The sequence below is a fragment of the Bombus pyrosoma genome, linkage group LG8 (assembly GCF_014825855.1).
Source record: "Bombus pyrosoma isolate SC7728 linkage group LG8, ASM1482585v1, whole genome shotgun sequence".
Lineage (NCBI taxonomy): Eukaryota > Metazoa > Arthropoda > Insecta > Hymenoptera > Apidae > Bombus > Bombus pyrosoma.
Window position 1 is genome coordinate 7,406,011 of NC_057777.1, and position 17,779 is coordinate 7,423,789.

At 38.6% G+C, this 17,779-nt stretch overlaps 4 protein-coding genes across 11 annotated transcripts; 2 read left to right on the forward strand and 2 right to left on the reverse strand.

The window, feature by feature from the left end:
- Positions 1-288: 288 nt before the first annotated feature.
- Positions 289-12,226, forward strand: LOC122570162 (myogenesis-regulating glycosidase). Of its 3 annotated transcripts, XM_043732132.1 has the most exons (11): positions 289-473; positions 3,494-3,771; positions 4,217-4,447; positions 4,542-4,832; positions 4,938-5,032; positions 6,805-7,004; positions 7,944-8,080; positions 9,121-9,339; positions 9,421-9,531; positions 9,894-10,889; positions 11,008-12,226. In XM_043732132.1, exons 1-11 carry the CDS (start codon positions 429-431, stop codon positions 11,912-11,914), a joined length of 3,510 nt encoding a protein of 1,169 aa, XP_043588067.1. In that variant the 5' UTR covers positions 289-428; the 3' UTR covers positions 11,915-12,226. The 3 variants fall into 3 exon arrangements, with proteins under 3 accessions (XP_043588067.1, XP_043588069.1, XP_043588068.1); XM_043732134.1 differs by lacking the exons at positions 289-473; positions 3,494-3,771; positions 4,217-4,447; ... (1 more) ...; positions 4,938-5,032; positions 6,805-7,004 and adding an exon at positions 7,704-7,815 and having other exon boundaries at positions 7,907-8,080; XM_043732133.1 differs by lacking the exons at positions 289-473; positions 3,494-3,771; positions 4,217-4,447; ... (2 more) ...; positions 6,805-7,004; positions 7,944-8,080 and adding an exon at positions 8,407-9,022.
- LOC122570178 (nucleoside diphosphate kinase homolog 5-like) lies at positions 3,776-6,795 on the reverse strand. Of its 2 annotated transcripts, none has more exons than XM_043732178.1 (5): positions 6,183-6,795; positions 5,718-6,110; positions 5,490-5,628; positions 5,322-5,410; positions 3,776-3,848 (listed from the first exon to the last, which is right to left on the reverse strand). In XM_043732178.1, the coding sequence occupies exons 1-5, from the start codon at positions 6,432-6,434 to the stop codon at positions 3,831-3,833; spliced, it is 891 nt and encodes a 296-aa protein (XP_043588113.1). In that variant the 5' UTR covers positions 6,435-6,795; the 3' UTR covers positions 3,776-3,830. The 2 variants fall into 2 exon arrangements, with proteins under 2 accessions (XP_043588113.1, XP_043588112.1); XM_043732177.1 differs by lacking the exon at positions 3,776-3,848 and adding an exon at positions 5,034-5,234.
- Positions 12,227-12,358: 132 nt separating the features above from the next.
- On the reverse strand, positions 12,359-16,322 carry LOC122570171. Of its 4 annotated transcripts, none has more exons than XM_043732166.1 (7): positions 15,709-16,322; positions 14,924-15,031; positions 14,364-14,593; positions 13,964-14,309; positions 13,323-13,697; positions 12,906-13,250; positions 12,359-12,798 (listed from the first exon to the last, which is right to left on the reverse strand). In XM_043732166.1, the coding sequence occupies exons 2-7, from the start codon at positions 14,945-14,947 to the stop codon at positions 12,436-12,438; spliced, it is 1,683 nt and encodes a 560-aa protein (XP_043588101.1). In that variant the 5' UTR covers positions 14,948-15,031; positions 15,709-16,322; the 3' UTR covers positions 12,359-12,435. The 4 variants fall into 4 exon arrangements, with proteins under 4 accessions (XP_043588101.1, XP_043588100.1, XP_043588099.1 ...); XM_043732165.1 differs by having other exon boundaries at positions 14,924-15,049; XM_043732164.1 differs by having other exon boundaries at positions 14,924-15,057.
- LOC122570175 (pickpocket protein 19-like) lies at positions 15,633-17,752 on the forward strand. Of its 2 annotated transcripts, none has more exons than XM_043732172.1 (8): positions 15,633-15,901; positions 15,979-16,179; positions 16,252-16,506; positions 16,590-16,707; positions 16,803-17,079; positions 17,144-17,297; positions 17,376-17,476; positions 17,599-17,752. In XM_043732172.1, exons 1-8 carry the CDS (start codon positions 15,633-15,635, stop codon positions 17,745-17,747), a joined length of 1,524 nt encoding a protein of 507 aa, XP_043588107.1. In that variant the 3' UTR covers positions 17,748-17,752. The 2 variants fall into 2 exon arrangements, with proteins under 2 accessions (XP_043588107.1, XP_043588108.1); XM_043732173.1 differs by having other exon boundaries at positions 16,590-16,701.
- Positions 17,753-17,779: the final 27 nt, after the last annotated feature.

Consider the following 17,779-nt stretch of genomic DNA (forward strand, 5'->3'; position numbering starts at 1 on the left):
TATAAAGTTCCTACCGAAGGATCGTGAACTTTACTAGTATCCGATCGGTAGCGGCGTAAACACGCTCGCTCACGCGCTCCGATTTGGTCACTCACGGGATTTATCGATATCAGTTGTCCGTGGGCGGAAAGAGGGACATATCTTGTATATATGCAAGTATGCGGTATTCAATTTTTGTGTATTAGTGAACGCTTGCAAATCGGTGAGCGTTTATACGCGCGCAAACGCGTTACCGATACATTGAACGCGGTCTCAGAAGATATCGCTAAGTGGTTGCCGATATAAGGAACGGAAGATCAGTCTAAAACCACCTGTCTTCGAAGGTGGAGGTTCTCTCATCTAATCGTCTCAACGTACGCGGTATAATTTAGGCTCGAAAGCTCGATAATCGTCTGCGATCAACCGGTTCGAACGTTCGATCCAGAATAATGGAGAGATTAAAGAGGAAACGGAAGAGGACCGACAATCAAAAGGTGAGTGAACATCCTTCTCGTCTTTTTCCATTTACTTTTTTTTTCCACAGCGTAGTGCAACGTATTTCGAGCAACGTGATCGATAACAATTTTAATAGTTTTTCTAGTAGAACCACGTCGTGCCTTTGAAGCGATAAGAATCGTTTAAACGCCGCGTGAAAGTTGCGCGTATGTTTTCTCAAAATTACATTCTATGTTTCTTTCCTCGCGAATCCGTTTCTTTCCGTTTTTATTAGATTTTTCTTCGATCGTGTAAAAGAACGATCAACTTCGGAGAATCTTAAGACTTAAATCTTAAAGTTCGGTGGTTGTTTTTGAATACTTTTCATTCTAATTATTCTCCTCGTCCTTTTTCAGTTATATCTTGAAATTATATACAATATGTATAACGAATATATACAAGTACAGTAGTTTATTGAAAATTCATTGTGCGAACAGACCAAAGTGTTATGCAACTTTGACACTGCTCAACAATTGACGCATTGATTTACACCATTTCAAAGCTGCGTTCGGTTTTGCCGACCCATTTAAGAATAACATTTGCAAAGATGAAACGATATGAAAGAATCGTATAAAGTAACAACCTTCTTGCTGTAAGCGTTTTTACCCGTTGACTTGCCATGATAAATAGTAATGATAAATTGTAATGTTCTTTTATTACAGAATGCTTCTATCGAGTAATGAAATCTATTTAAATTACTACTTATCGTAAATCATCTTTATTTAAGAATTCTATCGCTTCCTGTTAAATAGCCTTACTGACGTCATGCAAGTTATCTAGCATTTCTAATTAGCCCCTTTTCTTTAGAACCATATATACCTATGTCCGAATACGTGGAAGCATGACAAATTTATTTACAAATAACGCGAAACTTACAAATATAAATATTTTAAACGATACTCTCACTCCATATTTATTACGATTTTATTTTATTTTAGTCTGGTCTGCAATCTGATTCACGGATTTATCGACTATTATTTGAATTTCTGTTACGTACTCGAATTAACTTGCAGACCCTGTATTTTCTGAAACACGTTATCTAATATCGTTGTACGACAAATCGAACGATTATAAAGAATTATAGATCGATAGAAACTAATTTGACAAACTATTTGTGAGTTTGCTGCCAGTGATATTTGTCGACGAAGGACTCGACATAGCCTTTCTTAGTTATCTCAACAATTTTCCTTGGCCTTCAAAATCATCGCTTGCATAACAGAGTTGCATGATTGAATTAAACTTTGTCCGGAAAGTCCTTGTTACGTGAAAAATCTGATTTTGTTTTTTATAGGATGTCGATACTTTGCAGGTTACGTATCGGACTAAACACGAAGTATAGAACATGCACGATAAGTATTGACATATCGTGTAAATTATAATTAATTTTTCTAAGAAATGACCACTAGGTAGGTATCAAAACTCATCGTAATCAGACTCGGAACGCTTCGAGGAAAGGATAAAACTTTGTGTTGCTACTGTTGCATCGAGTTATAACTCGATCTTTCGTTCGAGGTCGAAAGTTATCTTACTGTTTCTGCAGTTGTTAACCTAATTTCATAGAAAACTCGCATCTCTGCGTGCAAACGAATCAACCGTGCGAATGAGATCAGCGTCGTTAATGTTTCTCCTTGTTTTCCCGTATTCACGAAATCCTCGAGATTTGAATCGTAAACGAAACGCTAAACAATGGTGGTCACTCGGAGGAACGTCGTCCTAAACGTCGCTACTCTTTTCAAGCAAATTTTCAACGCTTTTGTAATGGTGATTCTGTCGGTTGAATTAAAATGTATTTATTTCAAAAGAAAGAAAAAAAAAAGAAAAAAACGGTAGTCGTTAAATCATACAATTAACAGTCAATTACGCTATTCTAATATGACATGAGAACGAGAAAAGAGGTTGATACATACATCGTGGATCACGAGGAATCTGACTCATGCATTCAACGTATGTAGCTTTATCTTCAACAAGAAATACTTCCTTTTATTCTTATCAAATGTTATTTTATCAATAGCAAAGTAACAAACGAACATCTAAGAAAATTGTCCATTCGCTAATCGCGGCGATTTAAACCGTACATGTAATCTTTGCACGGTTTTTTTGTAATCGTTTTATTGTCTAGTTTGTTTAAAACTCTGTTCGTTGCTCCGCCGAACGTAAACAAGATATGGTCCCCTTGATAATACCGACTACACCGCTCGATGTACAGTTCACAAATATATTTACAGTGTAGCGAATAAATGCAACACGCCAATCTCTCTGCTTTTATACTACTTAATTACCTAATATTTGCTCCTTTCAAATATCCTGTTTAATCGGATCTTAATTCAACTTTCCATGTTGCGTCCGATTCGTTCTTATCCTCGAACAAATCTGCTTACGATTTTGCCGAGATAGAGCAACTTTTATCTTTCCGAAGATACAATTAATCTTCTCAAGGAAAAAAAAGAAAAAAGAAAATCAAGCGACGATTTAAAATTTGGCTGGTACATTAAAATTAGGAAAGAAGATAGCACGCGTGCGACATGTAAGCCATTATCAATTTTCATTATGTAATTCGAATGATTCGTATACGTTGAACTGTCAGCTCGATGCCACTTTCGATGATTAACGAAGTGTAAATACCATAATTTGATTTCTCTTTAACGAGCTCGTTCGAGTGCGATTATAAATGTGTAACTAAAGAACCTTCGAATTTTTAGTTTCACGAATGTCGATTTCGAAACTCATCACATTTTACACTCGGATTTAAGAGCCAGAAATTTATCAATTTCTAATATTTGAGTAGCAACGACACGATAAATCTTTACGTTCCTTCCTTGCTCAACCGTGAAAGATCCCACGAAGGTTTCTTGCCACGACGCAACCATCTGAAGATGATCCTCTTCTTTTCACTTTGGCTCAACTGACAGTACCACGACATAACTTTAATCAACTTTAACTAGCCAACTCCCGTGACGGTACTCTTCTGATTGCCCCTCTTCCCTCCGGCATACTCTCCATCCTTATTCTCTTTGCGCAGAAAGTATTGCTCTCCATCGTCGATCCCTGGGACGTCAGTGTAGCCAGTGTCGATCCAGTCGGCTTGGCAGAACGACCAGGCGTTTCCCTGTCATTCTTATTGCCACAACAGAGCGGAAGTAAGCCAGAGGAATCTTTATCCCCTGGTAGAATAGTCAGGATCCCGTCACCTTGGTACAAGCCAGCATATAGCAGCGTGGTGGAACATCTTCCCGCTGGCGGAGCTGTTGAAACCAGCTCCGGGGAACCCACCTGGTTGGATCCTTGGCACTCCTCCAGGTAAAACGATTTCCTTCGTTTAACGCCAGGGATCGATGACCATCTCTTTTCGATTAAATTCAGATCGCCATCTTTAACTTAGAATAATCACGAAAACTATTAAATTTGCCTTTTTTTTTTTTTTTTGAGAAAATTCGACGGCAATAACGTAAAACGACTGTAAAACGACTGTAAAACTTTACGGTCTAGATCTAGTTTTTGAGGACAAAATATACGACATTCCTTATAACGCGGATTTAAATTTTGAGAATAAGACGTACGAAGCTCTCTGCGATCTAAGTCTAATTCTATAATTTATATTTTAGTAATATTTAAATGTAGCTTTCTGGGAATAAAGCATACGAAGCTCTCTATGAACTAAACCTAATTAACTAACTAAACGAGCCTGTAAAGCTTTTACGCGCTGGTAACAATATAATAACTTTATTTTGCCTATACTTCGAAGGTCACCAAGTGGAGGAAAATACTATCCAGCGAAAACACCTGAAAAACCGACGAGAAAGAAGGTGTCGAACGAAGGGAAGAGAAGAAACGGTAACCTCCGGGACGATCTGGAAATTCCAGACGACAATGGATTAATCGGCACGGCACCGGAAATCACGTGCAATGATATCGATGGCGAGCAGAGTGGCGGAACAGTAGCAAGAGTGCGTTTCGTGAACGAAGAACGCCCTAGGTAGAACGCAATTTCGATTTCACTCGCGTTGTTCGATCGAATAATACGTCGATCGAAAAGTCATCAGAATTACGGATTAACTTTTTGGGTGTAGGAGTTCCACTTGGGGATCACGATTGGACGAAATAAATTGTGTCCATAAAGTGAATAATTTGTACTCGTCGAATACAATTCATTTACCGACTGTGAGTCACATTGGGAATTGTGATTCTACGCGTGAACGAGGAGAGCGTTTACGAGGTAGAACGAAGGATTCTGCGGTGAATATTGATGGGAATGTCGAAAAGAAACAGTACACGTTAACCAAAGAAAACGAAACACTCGGCCACGGAATTTTTGAGGACGAACAGCTTGTGAATGTTGTGCAAAATTTAGTAATTTCGAGGTACCGATATCGATAGAACGACTATTATTAGTATTAATAAAAAGAAATGACGGTAGAGTTGTAACATGTCGTTATGGTTTATTAACGCGATGATACTTTCTCAAGGTACAGTCCCATTTTAAGCGGAACGCAAAGAAGGGCAATAAACAAAAGAACGCCATGTCAACGTCACGAAAATCAGAAGGAGAGAATCACAGTAGGTGAGATAAAACGTAGTTTATTAATATCAGGAAAATAGAATTTACGAAAAACAACAAAGTCTTCGGACGTATAAAATATAAATCTCGATATTCACGATGGAATCATGGCAAGATCTTGCGGCAATTTCGGTTTATTCGGATTGTTCATAATCAACCAATTGGCAAGCCACAAGACAGGATCTGCAGGTTTTAACTTGCAGCACTGTGTAAAGGAATTTTCACAAATTATCAATTTCTGGTCTAATCGTTGAGGTTTGACAAAAGGTATCCTAGAAGTTGTTTCTCTTACTGTTGATAGTGCTTCTACGAGTACAGGGTTAAGTACTTCCCACAAGTAATCCACTGCTATTTGATTCTTCAGCAGAGGCTCGACTATGACTGGAACAAACAGACAAAATGATCGATGATTAAAAAAAGAAAAAAAAGGAAAAAGGACACGTAACTATAGAATCTATACAATCAGGAAAGAAGAAATGAATTTCTTTCTCAGCCTCTTGCCGAGTGTTACTTCCGTGAACAGCATTTTTAAAATCCTCGCCTCTTCTACCGTATCTCGCTCTTATACTATCAGGATAATACAAACGAGCTTCCGTGACCTAAAATAATTGAATGTAATTTATAATTAAATGTAATTGGAGAATTAATCGAGATATTCTCGAGATGGTCGAACCTATTTATAAATTACTTTCGTCGGACCCATGAGCAATCGCCAGTCATGAACGGCGCATTTTTTCCCCAAAACGTGAACGATTATAGGTTCTGATGCCATATAGGCAACAAGATGTGCAAAATTTAGCTGTCCATATTTATCCGAGTAAAACTCGGACACCTGTTCTGGCGTGAGCTGTAGCCATCGTGTTTGATAAATCTCGAAGCCTTCCTCGAATATTCGTTGCTCGATTTGTTTTCTATAGATTATTGCTTCTGGTTTTATAATTGCCAACGTGCACTCGATGTCTGGCCTTTCTTCGACTTCCTCTTCCTCGACGCAGGGCTCGTATCTGAATATCGGTGGATGCCATGGTTCTTCTTCGGCTTCTCCGAGACACTCGCATTCCCCAGAATCGACGAACTTGTACTACATGATGTGAAAAATAATGTAGCTGACGAAACGTTTTGTTCGATTATGAAAAATCGAGAATAAAATTACCACTTTGGAACCAGTGCTAAAACTATTTGAGCTCGACTGTGATCCTTTTGGGGATCCGTAGATCGTACATCTATGATCCGATTGCGAAGAATCCACAGTACTCCAGATATCTTTATCCGAAATTGTGTCACAGCTCGGTGGTTCGGTTATGTCTTTCGTTGGACGGTACGATTTTGCACATTTTTTGAAAAGCGTCACTGTCTCCGGGACCTTTCTGCTATCATCCTCTTTATCCGCAGGGCAATCGCACATTTTTGTGACATTTAAGATTGTCAACCGTTCTCTGATAATTTTCTACGTCGATTATGTTCATTTGGTATGATAGAAAACGAACTCTATCGAGGTTAGAGTTGTTGACATTTAGGCAACAATATCGAAAACAAAGTAACGTTGGTAACACTGTTGATCGAGTATCAATGATTGTGGTAAAATATAGTTTTTAGTTTGAAATTCGAAAGAAATAATGACTTCTTTAAATACGTAAATATTTTATTCGTAATATTTCTCTCTCATAGCATTGAAATCATACTCAATTATACTTGCAAATAAAAGTTACGATTCTAATATTTCTATTTCTCAGAGAAATACAACATAACAAGGAGAAAATAATTATGGTTTCCAGATACATCGAAGGTGGCGGGACATAACGAAAACGCACCTGACACATCCACAGATAAAATTACGGAAACTATAAAAATTCCAAATGACAAGAGTACTGAAACGAGCGATCCCACAATACTAGCTAATCGAATTCGTAAAACGAGTATTTCGATGCCGAGTAATCTGGATGAAATGGAGGATCTACGAATCGATAGGCAAAAGGTAAGTTCGAAGAATATGATGTTTGTAGAGAAGTTGAATAGATGACGATACTTGTTTCTCAGGGATTCAATAATATTTGCTTAAACACATACACAGCCTGTTCCTAATATTCGCAAATCAAACATCGCGTTAAACTTGACTGTGAATAATCAATGACAGTGCGAACCCAGCAAAGGTATTAACAGCAGCGTTAGCTGTCGTCATTCTGTCATAATTATCAGTATATATGTTTATTAAATGTACTGAAGGAATTTGAAGCTGGAAACTGGTTTCTTCCAGTGTAGAATAATTCATTTGGACTATATCTGTATTATTTGCAATAAACCTTTAATACGTATAGTAGTATGTGTTTGTTATTCGCATAAAAGATCAAGACGGTATTCTCTATGTATGTGAAGGATGTATGTCAAGGATTATAAATACAGTTCTATCTATTCTATATCTCACTATTCTCTGAAAAGAGCATTATCTGAGAATGTAAAACTGGATATGATAAAGGTTTGTTCTTTATTCCGGAGCTTAATACCTGCTACAAATATCGCATGGTGGGAATTGGTATAAAAATTATTTTTTAATTACATATAATTTTTCCAATTCCGAAAGTTTTCGCTTCGGTCTCTGAGTCGGTTGCGATTTGTCGATAAAAAGGTATGATTTCTCGGTGATTACGTAATGTTTACCATCGTCAACCTATGCATTCACCGTTCTGTGCTATGCCGTTCTACGTTTCCGTGAGAGTAGTTCTCGAGTGTCGTTCGAAGCAGCAGGCCTCACTTTCCATCGTGACTTGACATTTCGAGAGTTTAAACGAGTAAGGTCACGGAAGAAACGATAAAACAGAAAACGTGACAACGATTTAAATTTTCCCTTCTTGTTACTTGTCATCAAATTGATTTTCTCAGGATTGTTCGATGTTCACGAGTGATCAAACTTTCGCAGGGAACCGCCTCGAAGTTCACGAGATCGGAGAGCGACGACAGCAGCAGCGTGACGTTCAGCAACAGCGGTTCGACGCCCAATGGAAGTCCGCTCGGTTCTGAAACCGAGGAAGAAGCGAATGACGAAGAGTTGGCCAAGTAAGATTTTTTATTCGGCTGATAAATATCCCGTGAGTCTTTTAGATACGATCACATGTTAATAAATCGTCCCCTCCAAACGTAAAAAAAGTGACAAGGCTAATAAAATGTTGTAATTATCGATACGACATAGTAAGCGAACCCAATTTTGCGGTACGAGGTTTTACAAATTTTTATACTCATTTTTATACAAAAGTACACACGCTCGCAGACGAATATAAATATTTATTTCGTAGAAAAAAGTTCAGCATAACTATAAAACAATAATTAATAATTCATACAATAATTCAGCATAAAATAAAAAACAATAATTAATAACATAGTAAAGTAATCATAAAACGATATCGTATCTCAAACACCGTGAATCCGAACTGCCTTTAAAAAGGAGAGGGGAACACTCCTGAAACTTTGTCGTTAATATTCGTCACATCACATGTAAATCCTTTGTCTAACTAGTTAAAACCAGTATTCGTGTCTTCGTAGAATTATGTGCGCTCAGTGCGAGGATCATCTTCGGATTCGACCTTCTTTATATCGCTTCAGGGTTATCGCACTAAGAGTACGATCGAGACTCTCCCAATCGTCGCACCAGACTGCCAGTCAGTCGGTATTTGACCATTAACAGCCTTTAACACCAAGAGATTTCCGCGTACTTTGTGTTACGTGTACGCTGTTGCGTATCTTCGTGTAATTTACGATGCACTTCGTGAGATTAACGCAGTGTTTGCCCTCGAGACTTTAAGGCTTACCGCGCGCTCGCTTTGTTTCTAGTAGTCACTTCCCACACGAAATCGAATAAGCTACAGTTAGTTAGTTTCCATCGCTTATTAATTCGACGATAAATTCCATGAGAGTCGAACATCGATAATAATCGTTCTCGCGAAGTTTCGAACAGAAAATGATGCCAAGATACGACGTTGGCAGTGCGGTGTCTCTGCAAAGGTATTATAAAAGAAGAAACAAGAGGAAAGCTTGCTGCTTCTTTTAGATATTTCACTTGAAAGAAGAAAATTTACATATTTCCTTTCGTGATTGTTTAGAGTACCGTTGCAAGCTCCACCTCGAAGGAAAGGCAGAACCATGTCTCCAATGATAAATAAGAAATTAGGAAACGATCCGATGGAACTATCTGGAGGGCAGAGCGCCAACTCCACGATAACGAGCGTTAACAGCATTAGCAGTTTGCTCAAGGAAAAACTTCAGCTGTCGATTCCTCAAGCTCTACGCAGTAGCAAGAAGAGGCAGAACGCTGATTATCGGTAAACAAGTTTGAGAAACGTGACTACCTATGGTAATTTCCGACTTAGAGCTTAAACGTTTGTTTCGATGATTGTTCTTAGACTTCGAGCTTTCGTCGGGATATTGTTCCTTTGTGTCGTCTTCCTGGTAGGATTTGCGCACATTTATTATACGCAGCACGTCCTTCAACGGGCCTATTTCGACAAATTTAGGTAAGCAAAAAGATGTAATAATGTTATTACCAGACTGGGAATATTTATGCCAATTTATGTGTTTGCAATGATAGGTAAAGAAACAGAAGCAGAGATTTATTTAAATATCACAACGAGTTCTACGCTTCGAATATTTTCTGCAGTTTTGTATATTCTCTACACCGTCTTTCTATGGTGTTTTTTGTATATTTTTGTTCTCTGTTGCGTAACATCATACTCTGTCACGCATCAAAATTATGACACATTAGAGAATACAATTATCATTTTGATGAATTTTTAGAGTAGAAATTTCCGACAGTGTAAATTGTGCTACAGTATCTGAAAGCCTCGATAAATAAATGTTTCAAATCTGTCATTTTTAGCTTCAATAAGAACAAACGAGTGATGCACGTATACAGCAGTACCGGAACGGAAGTGATCGCAGCGAGACTCGGCGAGGGTATACCGGCAGAGACCGGAGTATTTCCTTGTCTATCTCATCACCAGAAGCAAGACTCTGTTTGCCTGGAGTGGCTTCAACAAGCACGTCTATATCTCGCTCACACAAAACACACGGACATGCACTGTTACCACGTTACTTGGCAAAGCTTAAGCCCTCACTACAACCCCAAAGATTGCTTCGATTGGTCGCAAAAGAGAGGCCATTGGTACGGTGGTGGCCAAGTACAAAATATGCCTTATCCTCTCGAACGTGGACGACTTGATTTAAGTCCTTTTATTACCGGTGACATTACCAAACATCCTTTTGGAAATGTACTCAAGAGATATTTCTTAAACTCGAAAGGCGCTACTGTACTGGTTGATCCAGAAACTCCACTTTACGTGTCGATTAACGCAAACAAAAGCAACAACTTCTGTATGCAAGCGAAGTATGACGTTTTCGCGTATATTAATCATCTGACGCCGTTGCCTCAGTTAAACTACACGATCTGTGCTACCGATAATATGAAGAATTTGCATTCTTCCATGGCTGAGAAGTCTTTGTGGGACGGTTTAAAGCCGGATGAATTGAACGCGGTTCATTCGCTGTTGTCTGAACCAGTCTGGCAAATATCACCTACCAGTGAAGCAGCGGTTTACAATTACACGGACAACGTGATAGCTTTGGGCTTCTTGAGACAGGGACACGTTTTGCTGAGCGAGGAGTGGCAGCCTAGTCCAGGTGACTTCGTGTTGGATGAGGAACGATTCCCGTCGATGGAAGAAACGATTAATATTATTCACCGTCGAGGATTTAGAATCGTGTTCAGTATACAGCCGTTTATATCTACAGAGTCTATCAATTTTAGAGACGCGGTGGCTAACCGATTATTGATCTCTGAGAGAGGAAGCGATCCGAGAATACCCGCTTTGGCTAGGTAAAAATAGAATAGTCGACAAAAAGTAGTCCAACGAATTATATATTCCCATATGTGTAATCATATATATATAATACAGTAAATAGGATTACATAGAGATACGCAATTCTGTTTACAGGTACAAGCAGAGTAACAGCGTGGGCGTCCTAGATATCACGAACAATAAAACTCTACCTTGGCTGCAGTCCAAGCTCGAAAGATTGATCATGAAGTATCACGTGGACTCATTCTACCTTGACTTAGGCACGGCGCAAGACATGCCTCACTATTACAAATGCGAGCAGCCACTGACAAATCCGGATCATTACAAAACGATATTCACAAAATCGATATTGGGATCCGTGCCAGTGATGGGTGTGTCAGGCGCGATCTCTAGGCCACGACCGCCAGTATTCGTTTCTCTTCCGCCATTCTCTTCCTCGTGGAAGGCCATCAAGACTGTTATACCAACAGTTTTGACCTATGGAATGATTGGTTATCCATTCATTATGCCGGGTGCTGTTGGAGGAGACGTGGCTCTCCCCATGTCTGACAACAATCCTGATAATGACTTTGAAGTGAATTTACCGGACAAAGAATTGTACATCAGATGGTTACAGCTGTCTACGTTTTTACCAGTGATACGCTTCACTCATTTACCAAGCAAGTACTCGGACGAATCTGTGTTAGAAATAGCCAAGACGTTGACGACCTTAAGACAAAAGACAGTGACACCGTTGTTAAAGAAATACGCTAAGGAAATACTTGACACTGGTCTACCGATAATTCGACCCTTGTGGATGTTAGATCCTGCGGATCCGGCCTGTCACGTTGTCGTTGATGAATTTTCTGTGGGAGAGGAACTTATAGTAGCGCCCGTACTTTATTCCGGTAGCAGACAGAGAGAAGTTTATCTGCCTGCAGGAGTGTGGAAGGACGGAATCGATGGTAGCCTTAGGAAAGGATCTAGATGGATCCACAATTACAGAGTCGCTGAAGATAAGGTTGCTTACTTTGTGAAAATGCCGGATAACACGAGATTTTAAATTGAATATCACTGTATATGGAACTTTTGTATACGGAGAACTTTTGCAAGTTTCTGTATACGAGAACGATTAGTGAGTTTGGAGATTTTAAGGGACTATTTAAAAAAACATGAAAAAACCGAGGGGAAGAAGAAAATTGTGGCCAAAAAGATATCGACGCGCTTCCTTTATGAATCGCTTTATTTTAAGGATTTACGATAGAAAATGGCTGATAAGAATTTGAAGAACTGTCACCAGTGTTAAGTTTGTAACGTTCCAACACTCTAAAAGTATTTATTTCTTTATATATCGAAATATATTTATTTTATTTTATTCGTCTGCGTTTTATTAATAAAATCTTATGTTCTTTCAAACTCGAATAATTCGGCAAAAAAATAGACGATAAGCAGTACTAGTAGTAAACTAAAAATCTATTTCTTTCGTTGCGTTATATCTAATGCTGAATAGAAATGCATCTCTTCGATAATAGAGAGCTATTTAATCGTGAAAATTTGACACCATTAAATCGACCCTTGAAATCTTCACGATATCGTACCCAAATTCTGTTTCTCCTCGTGTTGTTGCTGTTGCTGTTGCGCTTGCTGTTGCTGCCGTTCCTCCACCTTCTGTTCGATCGCACCCGAAAGAGATTGAAACGAGGGTAACGACTGCCTCGGTGAATACTCGTCTAGAAACTTTTGAAGATCACACAGCTTTTTAAACTCGTCCTGAATGTGTTGCATGTGTTTCCACCGAAGGGTTTTCAAGCGTTTTATACATTCAGCCGGTGTTTCGTGATGGCTCGACAGATCCTTTTCAAATATCTCGCAACAGTCATCACGCAATGCACGTATTATTTCTATGGAGAATCCTTGTTCCGTTAATTCTCGATTCGATTCTATATTCTGAAACGTGATGAAAAGTATGTTCAGATGCATTGAAGAAGAAAAAAAGAAGAGAAAAATAATGGACAAATTTTGGCTTATCGAATCATTTGAAATCGAATGAAAACCTTTTGCTGACCCGGCGAGATGGCGAATTTCTTGCTGAGAACCCGATCAATTAGATCAACGATGTAACTTTTAGTCGCACGAAGATCAAAATTGAGATCGAGATCTCCACCTGCGTAAATATTCTTTCTAGAAGGAGATTCTTCGTCTTCCTCTTTAACTAATTCGCAACACGAGCTTTCGTCTCTACTTTCTTCAGAGTTACTGGTCGATTCTTTGCCAGGACTACGAGAAGAATTCTGTTGAACAACGGATCGCTGACACGGTTTACAAATCTCGGCTCCTTTTGACAAATCTGCCTCTTTCGAATAACCGTTTGCGTCAATTGTCGGAATTTTATGCTTGGACTGAAAGGTGAAAAAATAGCTTCAATAGAATGTTCATACTTGAGAATAAAAGAACGGTGACTAAAGATTCACCACATCTTCGACGTTTTTATTTTTCGACGAAGTCTGCGAACTGCTGCCTTTTAGGATAGAAAGTTTATTCGGTTGCACGCTAGATCTGTTGTTCCCCTGTACGTTCCGATCCTCAGCCAAACCTCCCTCCTCTACTTTATTTTCATTCTCGTGTTGGAAATTGAATCTCAATCTACCCTTGGAGTATAACCAGCTGTCGTCTTTATATCCTCCTAAATCGTATCTTTCATCCGCGTTTATCCTATTCATTTTATCAACGTGGTGTCTTTCTCTTGTTCGTGATTCTGACTTCAAAATTCGCTCCTTTTTGTGTCGCATATACTTTTCCATCGTCTCGCTGTCCACGTCTATGGTCTTCATAACTCCTGTCATTGCCTATTTCGAAAACATGTTAATCTTCGAGAAATTTGGACATGTTCAGTTATACTAATTAGACTGCGGATGTATTTACGTAGAATCATAATTCTATAAATGCGATTAAAGAAACGGCAACGCAATAGTAATTACGCAGCGACTAAATTTTATAATAAGTACCTTACTTCCAATATTTTTTATTTTACCTTTTGTACATCGCAAGCGTAATATGCAAATGCAACATAAATACATAAAGAGCCGCAGTCTCCAATAAGAAGAATCTTTACCTGATCACCGTTCTTCATACAGTAGCTCTCTTTCTTATAGCTGTTTTTCATATACCGTGGATATTCGCAATAAAAACCGTCGTGATCGTTGCCACCGGAATGTAGCGTGTTCTTCGTAATTGAAAGCACTTGCTCCTGCTCGTTCCTACATTGACGTCGATGATTGCTCGGTTGCCTTTTCCGCGAACGATAATGAGCATACGCCGCGTTGCTGCAAGGCGACGATGCGTATAATCTCGGCGACAGCGAGTTGCTCTGAGATCTCTGATGCTTGAACGTTTGACTCGTCGGAGTCGTCAACAAGAATTCGTATTCGTTCAAAACCGCATCCATGTTTTTCGAACAGCTAGCAAAAGGAATCGTTCTAATCTTGTAAGGTACAACGGCGAATTAAACGTACTTTGTTCTTCCGATCGAATATTTCACTGTTTCAGGCGGACAGTGACAAGAAGGACAGTGTTGCACCTGATCTTTTGTTCTTCTACGCCTCCTTCCAAATTCCGATGGCCCGACCTCAGTCCATGGCTGGTTACATTTTAAACAACACTTATGTTTCAAATCGTGATGCGATTCACCCTGTTTTCGTCGAACGTCGTGGTATTTCTGCACCGGGTAGCATTCCTCAGTCTCCTAAGGACGTGTCATTGAATTAATTATTCTCAATTATTAATTAAGACCGTATTCTCGTCTAATGACGATCGATACGTACATCGAGAAATCAATCCTCAAACGAGTGACTTTTTTAAATAGGATAAGATATCTTGAAACGATCGATTTTAATTTTTTAAACGGATTAAACAAAAGGTTTATTCAAGTAGGAGCGAACCATTTCTTCGATCGTATCGTTTGCATACATCCAAATTACAATGCAATAAACATCGTATCGTGATATTGGGATAGCATATATGGATGAAATGGCGACATTTGCATTTAAGGATTAATCAATGAGTAAAACCTAACCGTTTCTGTATCTGGTCGTTCCATTATCTTGCTGACGTCAGAATCTCCCGTGGAATTCGCATCTGCCCACGTCCCGGACAACCCGGATTCCCATAAGACCAAGTTCACCTTCGTTCATAATAAGATCTGCTGTTCTGTTTAATGTTGTTCTTCCATCGAAGAAAATTGACGAAAGAAAAAAAGGGAAGAAATACAGAGAAGGTAAAGTTCGTGTTCTGATATAAAAAGCACGGAACGTGTGTTGTAAAAAAAAAAAAGAAAGAATTGACTCGCACTGTTATCTTCGAAATCTAGCGCTAAAGTAGGCACTGGAAAAATTTGGAATATAAAATAAAAATTGCGATAAACACTGCGAGTAATAGGGAAGATGGAGAATTTTTGAAATAAACTTTTTTATACTGCAAACCTTTTTTATCGCCTGTATTAACATATACGTACGTGTTTCATTGCGAATTAATTATCATATAGATCACGAGGACTCGAACTGCTGTATTATCTTTATTATAGATCTACTTCCTACCTTATTACGTTATCATTCATAATTAATGGAAGCATCGCGTGCAGTGTCTCTCATCGATCGATGGAAATGCCAACGAATTAGATAGAGAATGATTATAACACGAATCTTTTTCTGCATTACAAACGTTTACTTTAATATCCATTCGCGTGGATTTGATCGAAAGAAATAGTGACCCGCGAACGTTTAGGCATGTCGAAAATACCGAAACATATATCGGTGAAGACACAGGAGAAAAATAATTATTTCTACGAAAATGAGATATTACCGGACTTCCAAGCTCGTTGGGGAGCTACGTTGAAACAAAGGAAATCCGTATTCGGACATTATCCAAATCATATCGGCATGCCAATTATCAGTGCGAAATCGAACGCAGGAAAATATTTTGTAGAATTCGCGAGTTCTTCGTCTGTACATGGCTTAAATCATCTGGTAGCACCAAATAGACACCCCGTTGAGACGTAAGTACCTTCGACGATATCCACACTAACGAGATAATAAAATTGCAATATAATTTACGAAATATTCGTCTTACAAGATTTCTCACCGTCTTCTGCATCCTTGGAGCTCTATTGTGCCTGATCTTCTTGTCGTTTCTACTCTGGGATCGTTACCAGAATAACGCTACGGTTATCGTGGTAGATACTGATCGAGACCAATTTGTAACATTGAAACCAGCGCTGTTTATTTGCCCGGTACCAAGCGTGGAGCTAAAGAAGATTCCACATGTATTCAAAAAGTAGAATCTTTATTCTTACGATAATATCCGGATGAAATGAAACATTTTCTACTAAATACGTTGCACATCTAGACACGGTATTAAACACACATCAGAGGCGGAACAGTTCTTCATCTTCCTTGGCAACATCACTTATGAAAATATGATGAATACACCCATCTTCGACGAAGTTCCAGCGAACAAGTGGCTAGAAATACTTTACGACTTGAAGAAAGATATTTCTCCGAATATTCTGAAAGAGAACGACCCTTATGAAACGTGGGTAATGACAGAAAGAGGTGCGTGCTTAACAACGAGGAGCGTCTTCGCAGTCTATGCTACTTTAAAGTTGGTACTTTTCTCTAATGTCCTGTTCCTGTTAAATTAACATTAAATCAACTCAAACATATGATTCTTTCATATGGAACAAGCTACTGGAAGAACGACAACTGGACCATTATTCCTATACCAGACAAATTACCATTGTACGATTACAACATCGATGGCATACAAGAAAATTTCGCCGTTGAGCATATGGCTTTGGTACGAGTATGTTTCTATATGTTTTGAAAATAAAGATATGATAAAATATCGGCAACAATGCGTTTTCTTTGTATTTTTTTTTTCTTTTTTTTGTGCTACAGATCGCCGCATGCGATCCTTTTGAGCTGATAATATACGACACTCCAATGAGATGGGTAAAACCAAAGATGCTGCAACGTGCCATCATGTCGATAACTCAGATGAATATGAAGCCAAACGTTAAAGAGCTTCGTGCTCATCAAAGAAATTGCAAAGTTTACAACGACGGTGGTTTAAAAACGTGGCCAGTGTATACGAGAAATATGTGCACCACCGAATGTAGGATGAAAGTAATACAGGATAAATGCAATTGTCGTCCGCATTTTGCCAGGCCCATTGGTTGGTAATATTAAAATCAATGTAATAGAAAAATTGAATAAATGTAAATTTAATGGTTTTATAGAGGGTGTAGACACTTGTAATTCCACGCAACTTCGATGTATCGGAAAAGCAACGCAGAGCCTTTTTCTGTTCCAATATCCACCTCTTTCTTGCGAATGCGCCCCAAGATGCAATATCTTTACCTATCAAATCAGAGATAGTGAAAACACCGAACTGTATTTATCGAAACTAATTCATATTAGGATTACAAAATAAAGCATGTATAGGAAAACAGAATTCTTGGATTGTTTCAGAGATGATACACCGATAAATATGTCTGTTATGACTTTAATCGTCGAGCTTCCGCAAATTATCTATCATCGAGCATTGTTGTACGGGTTTCACGATTTTCTAAGTACGTATCTGTAAATAAATATGTAGATAGTTATGCTATAATTTGAAGTACATTAAACAAATATTTTTAAAAAATTAATACAAAGAAATGAAAGTTTTTGTAAACGAACAAATTCGTTACAGCTGGTGTTGGAGGAGCGGCGGGATTGTTTCTGGGAGCCAGTGTACTATCCTTCGTTGAAATATTCTATTATGGCACCATACATTTGTACTTCTACGTGAAACGAATGAAACAGAGACGCAAGAAAATGGCAATCAGTATATCTAACTAAGAACATCTCCTTTATTTTCGGAGGAAGGAGAA

Coding starts and splice junctions, on each gene's coding strand:
- LOC122570162 (XM_043732132.1), top strand. CDS start 429: ATGGAGAGATTAAAGAGGAAACGGAAGAGGACCGACAATCAAAAG. Junction 4,833..4,937: donor CAAAATTTAGTAATTTCGAG/GTACCGATATCG, acceptor TACTTTCTCAAG/GTACAGTCCCATTTTAAGCG. Junction 10,890..11,007: donor AGAATACCCGCTTTGGCTAG/GTAAAAATAGAA, acceptor TTCTGTTTACAG/GTACAAGCAGAGTAACAGCG.
- LOC122570178 (XM_043732177.1), bottom strand. CDS start 6,434: ATGTGCGATTGCCCTGCGGATAAAGAGGATGATAGCAGAAAGGTCCCG. Junction 6,111..6,182: donor TTAGCACTGGTTCCAAAGTG/GTAATTTTATTC, acceptor CACATCATGTAG/TACAAGTTCGTCGATTCTGG. Junction 5,411..5,489: donor TCATTTCTTCTTTCCTGATT/GTATAGATTCTA, acceptor TGTTTGTTCCAG/TCATAGTCGAGCCTCTGCTG.
- LOC122570171 (XM_043732166.1), bottom strand. CDS start 14,947: ATGGAACGACCAGATACAGAAACG. Junction 14,594..14,923: donor AACGACCAGATACAGAAACG/GTTAGGTTTTAC, acceptor ACACGTCCTTAG/GAGACTGAGGAATGCTACCC. Junction 14,310..14,363: donor TATTCGATCGGAAGAACAAA/GTACGTTTAATT, acceptor TCCTTTTGCTAG/CTGTTCGAAAAACATGGATG.
- LOC122570175 (XM_043732172.1), top strand. CDS start 15,633: ATGTCGAAAATACCGAAACATATATCGGTGAAGACACAGGAGAAAAAT. Junction 16,180..16,251: donor ATTCCACATGTATTCAAAAA/GTAGAATCTTTA, acceptor TTGCACATCTAG/ACACGGTATTAAACACACAT. Junction 17,080..17,143: donor GCATTTTGCCAGGCCCATTG/GTTGGTAATATT, acceptor ATGGTTTTATAG/AGGGTGTAGACACTTGTAAT.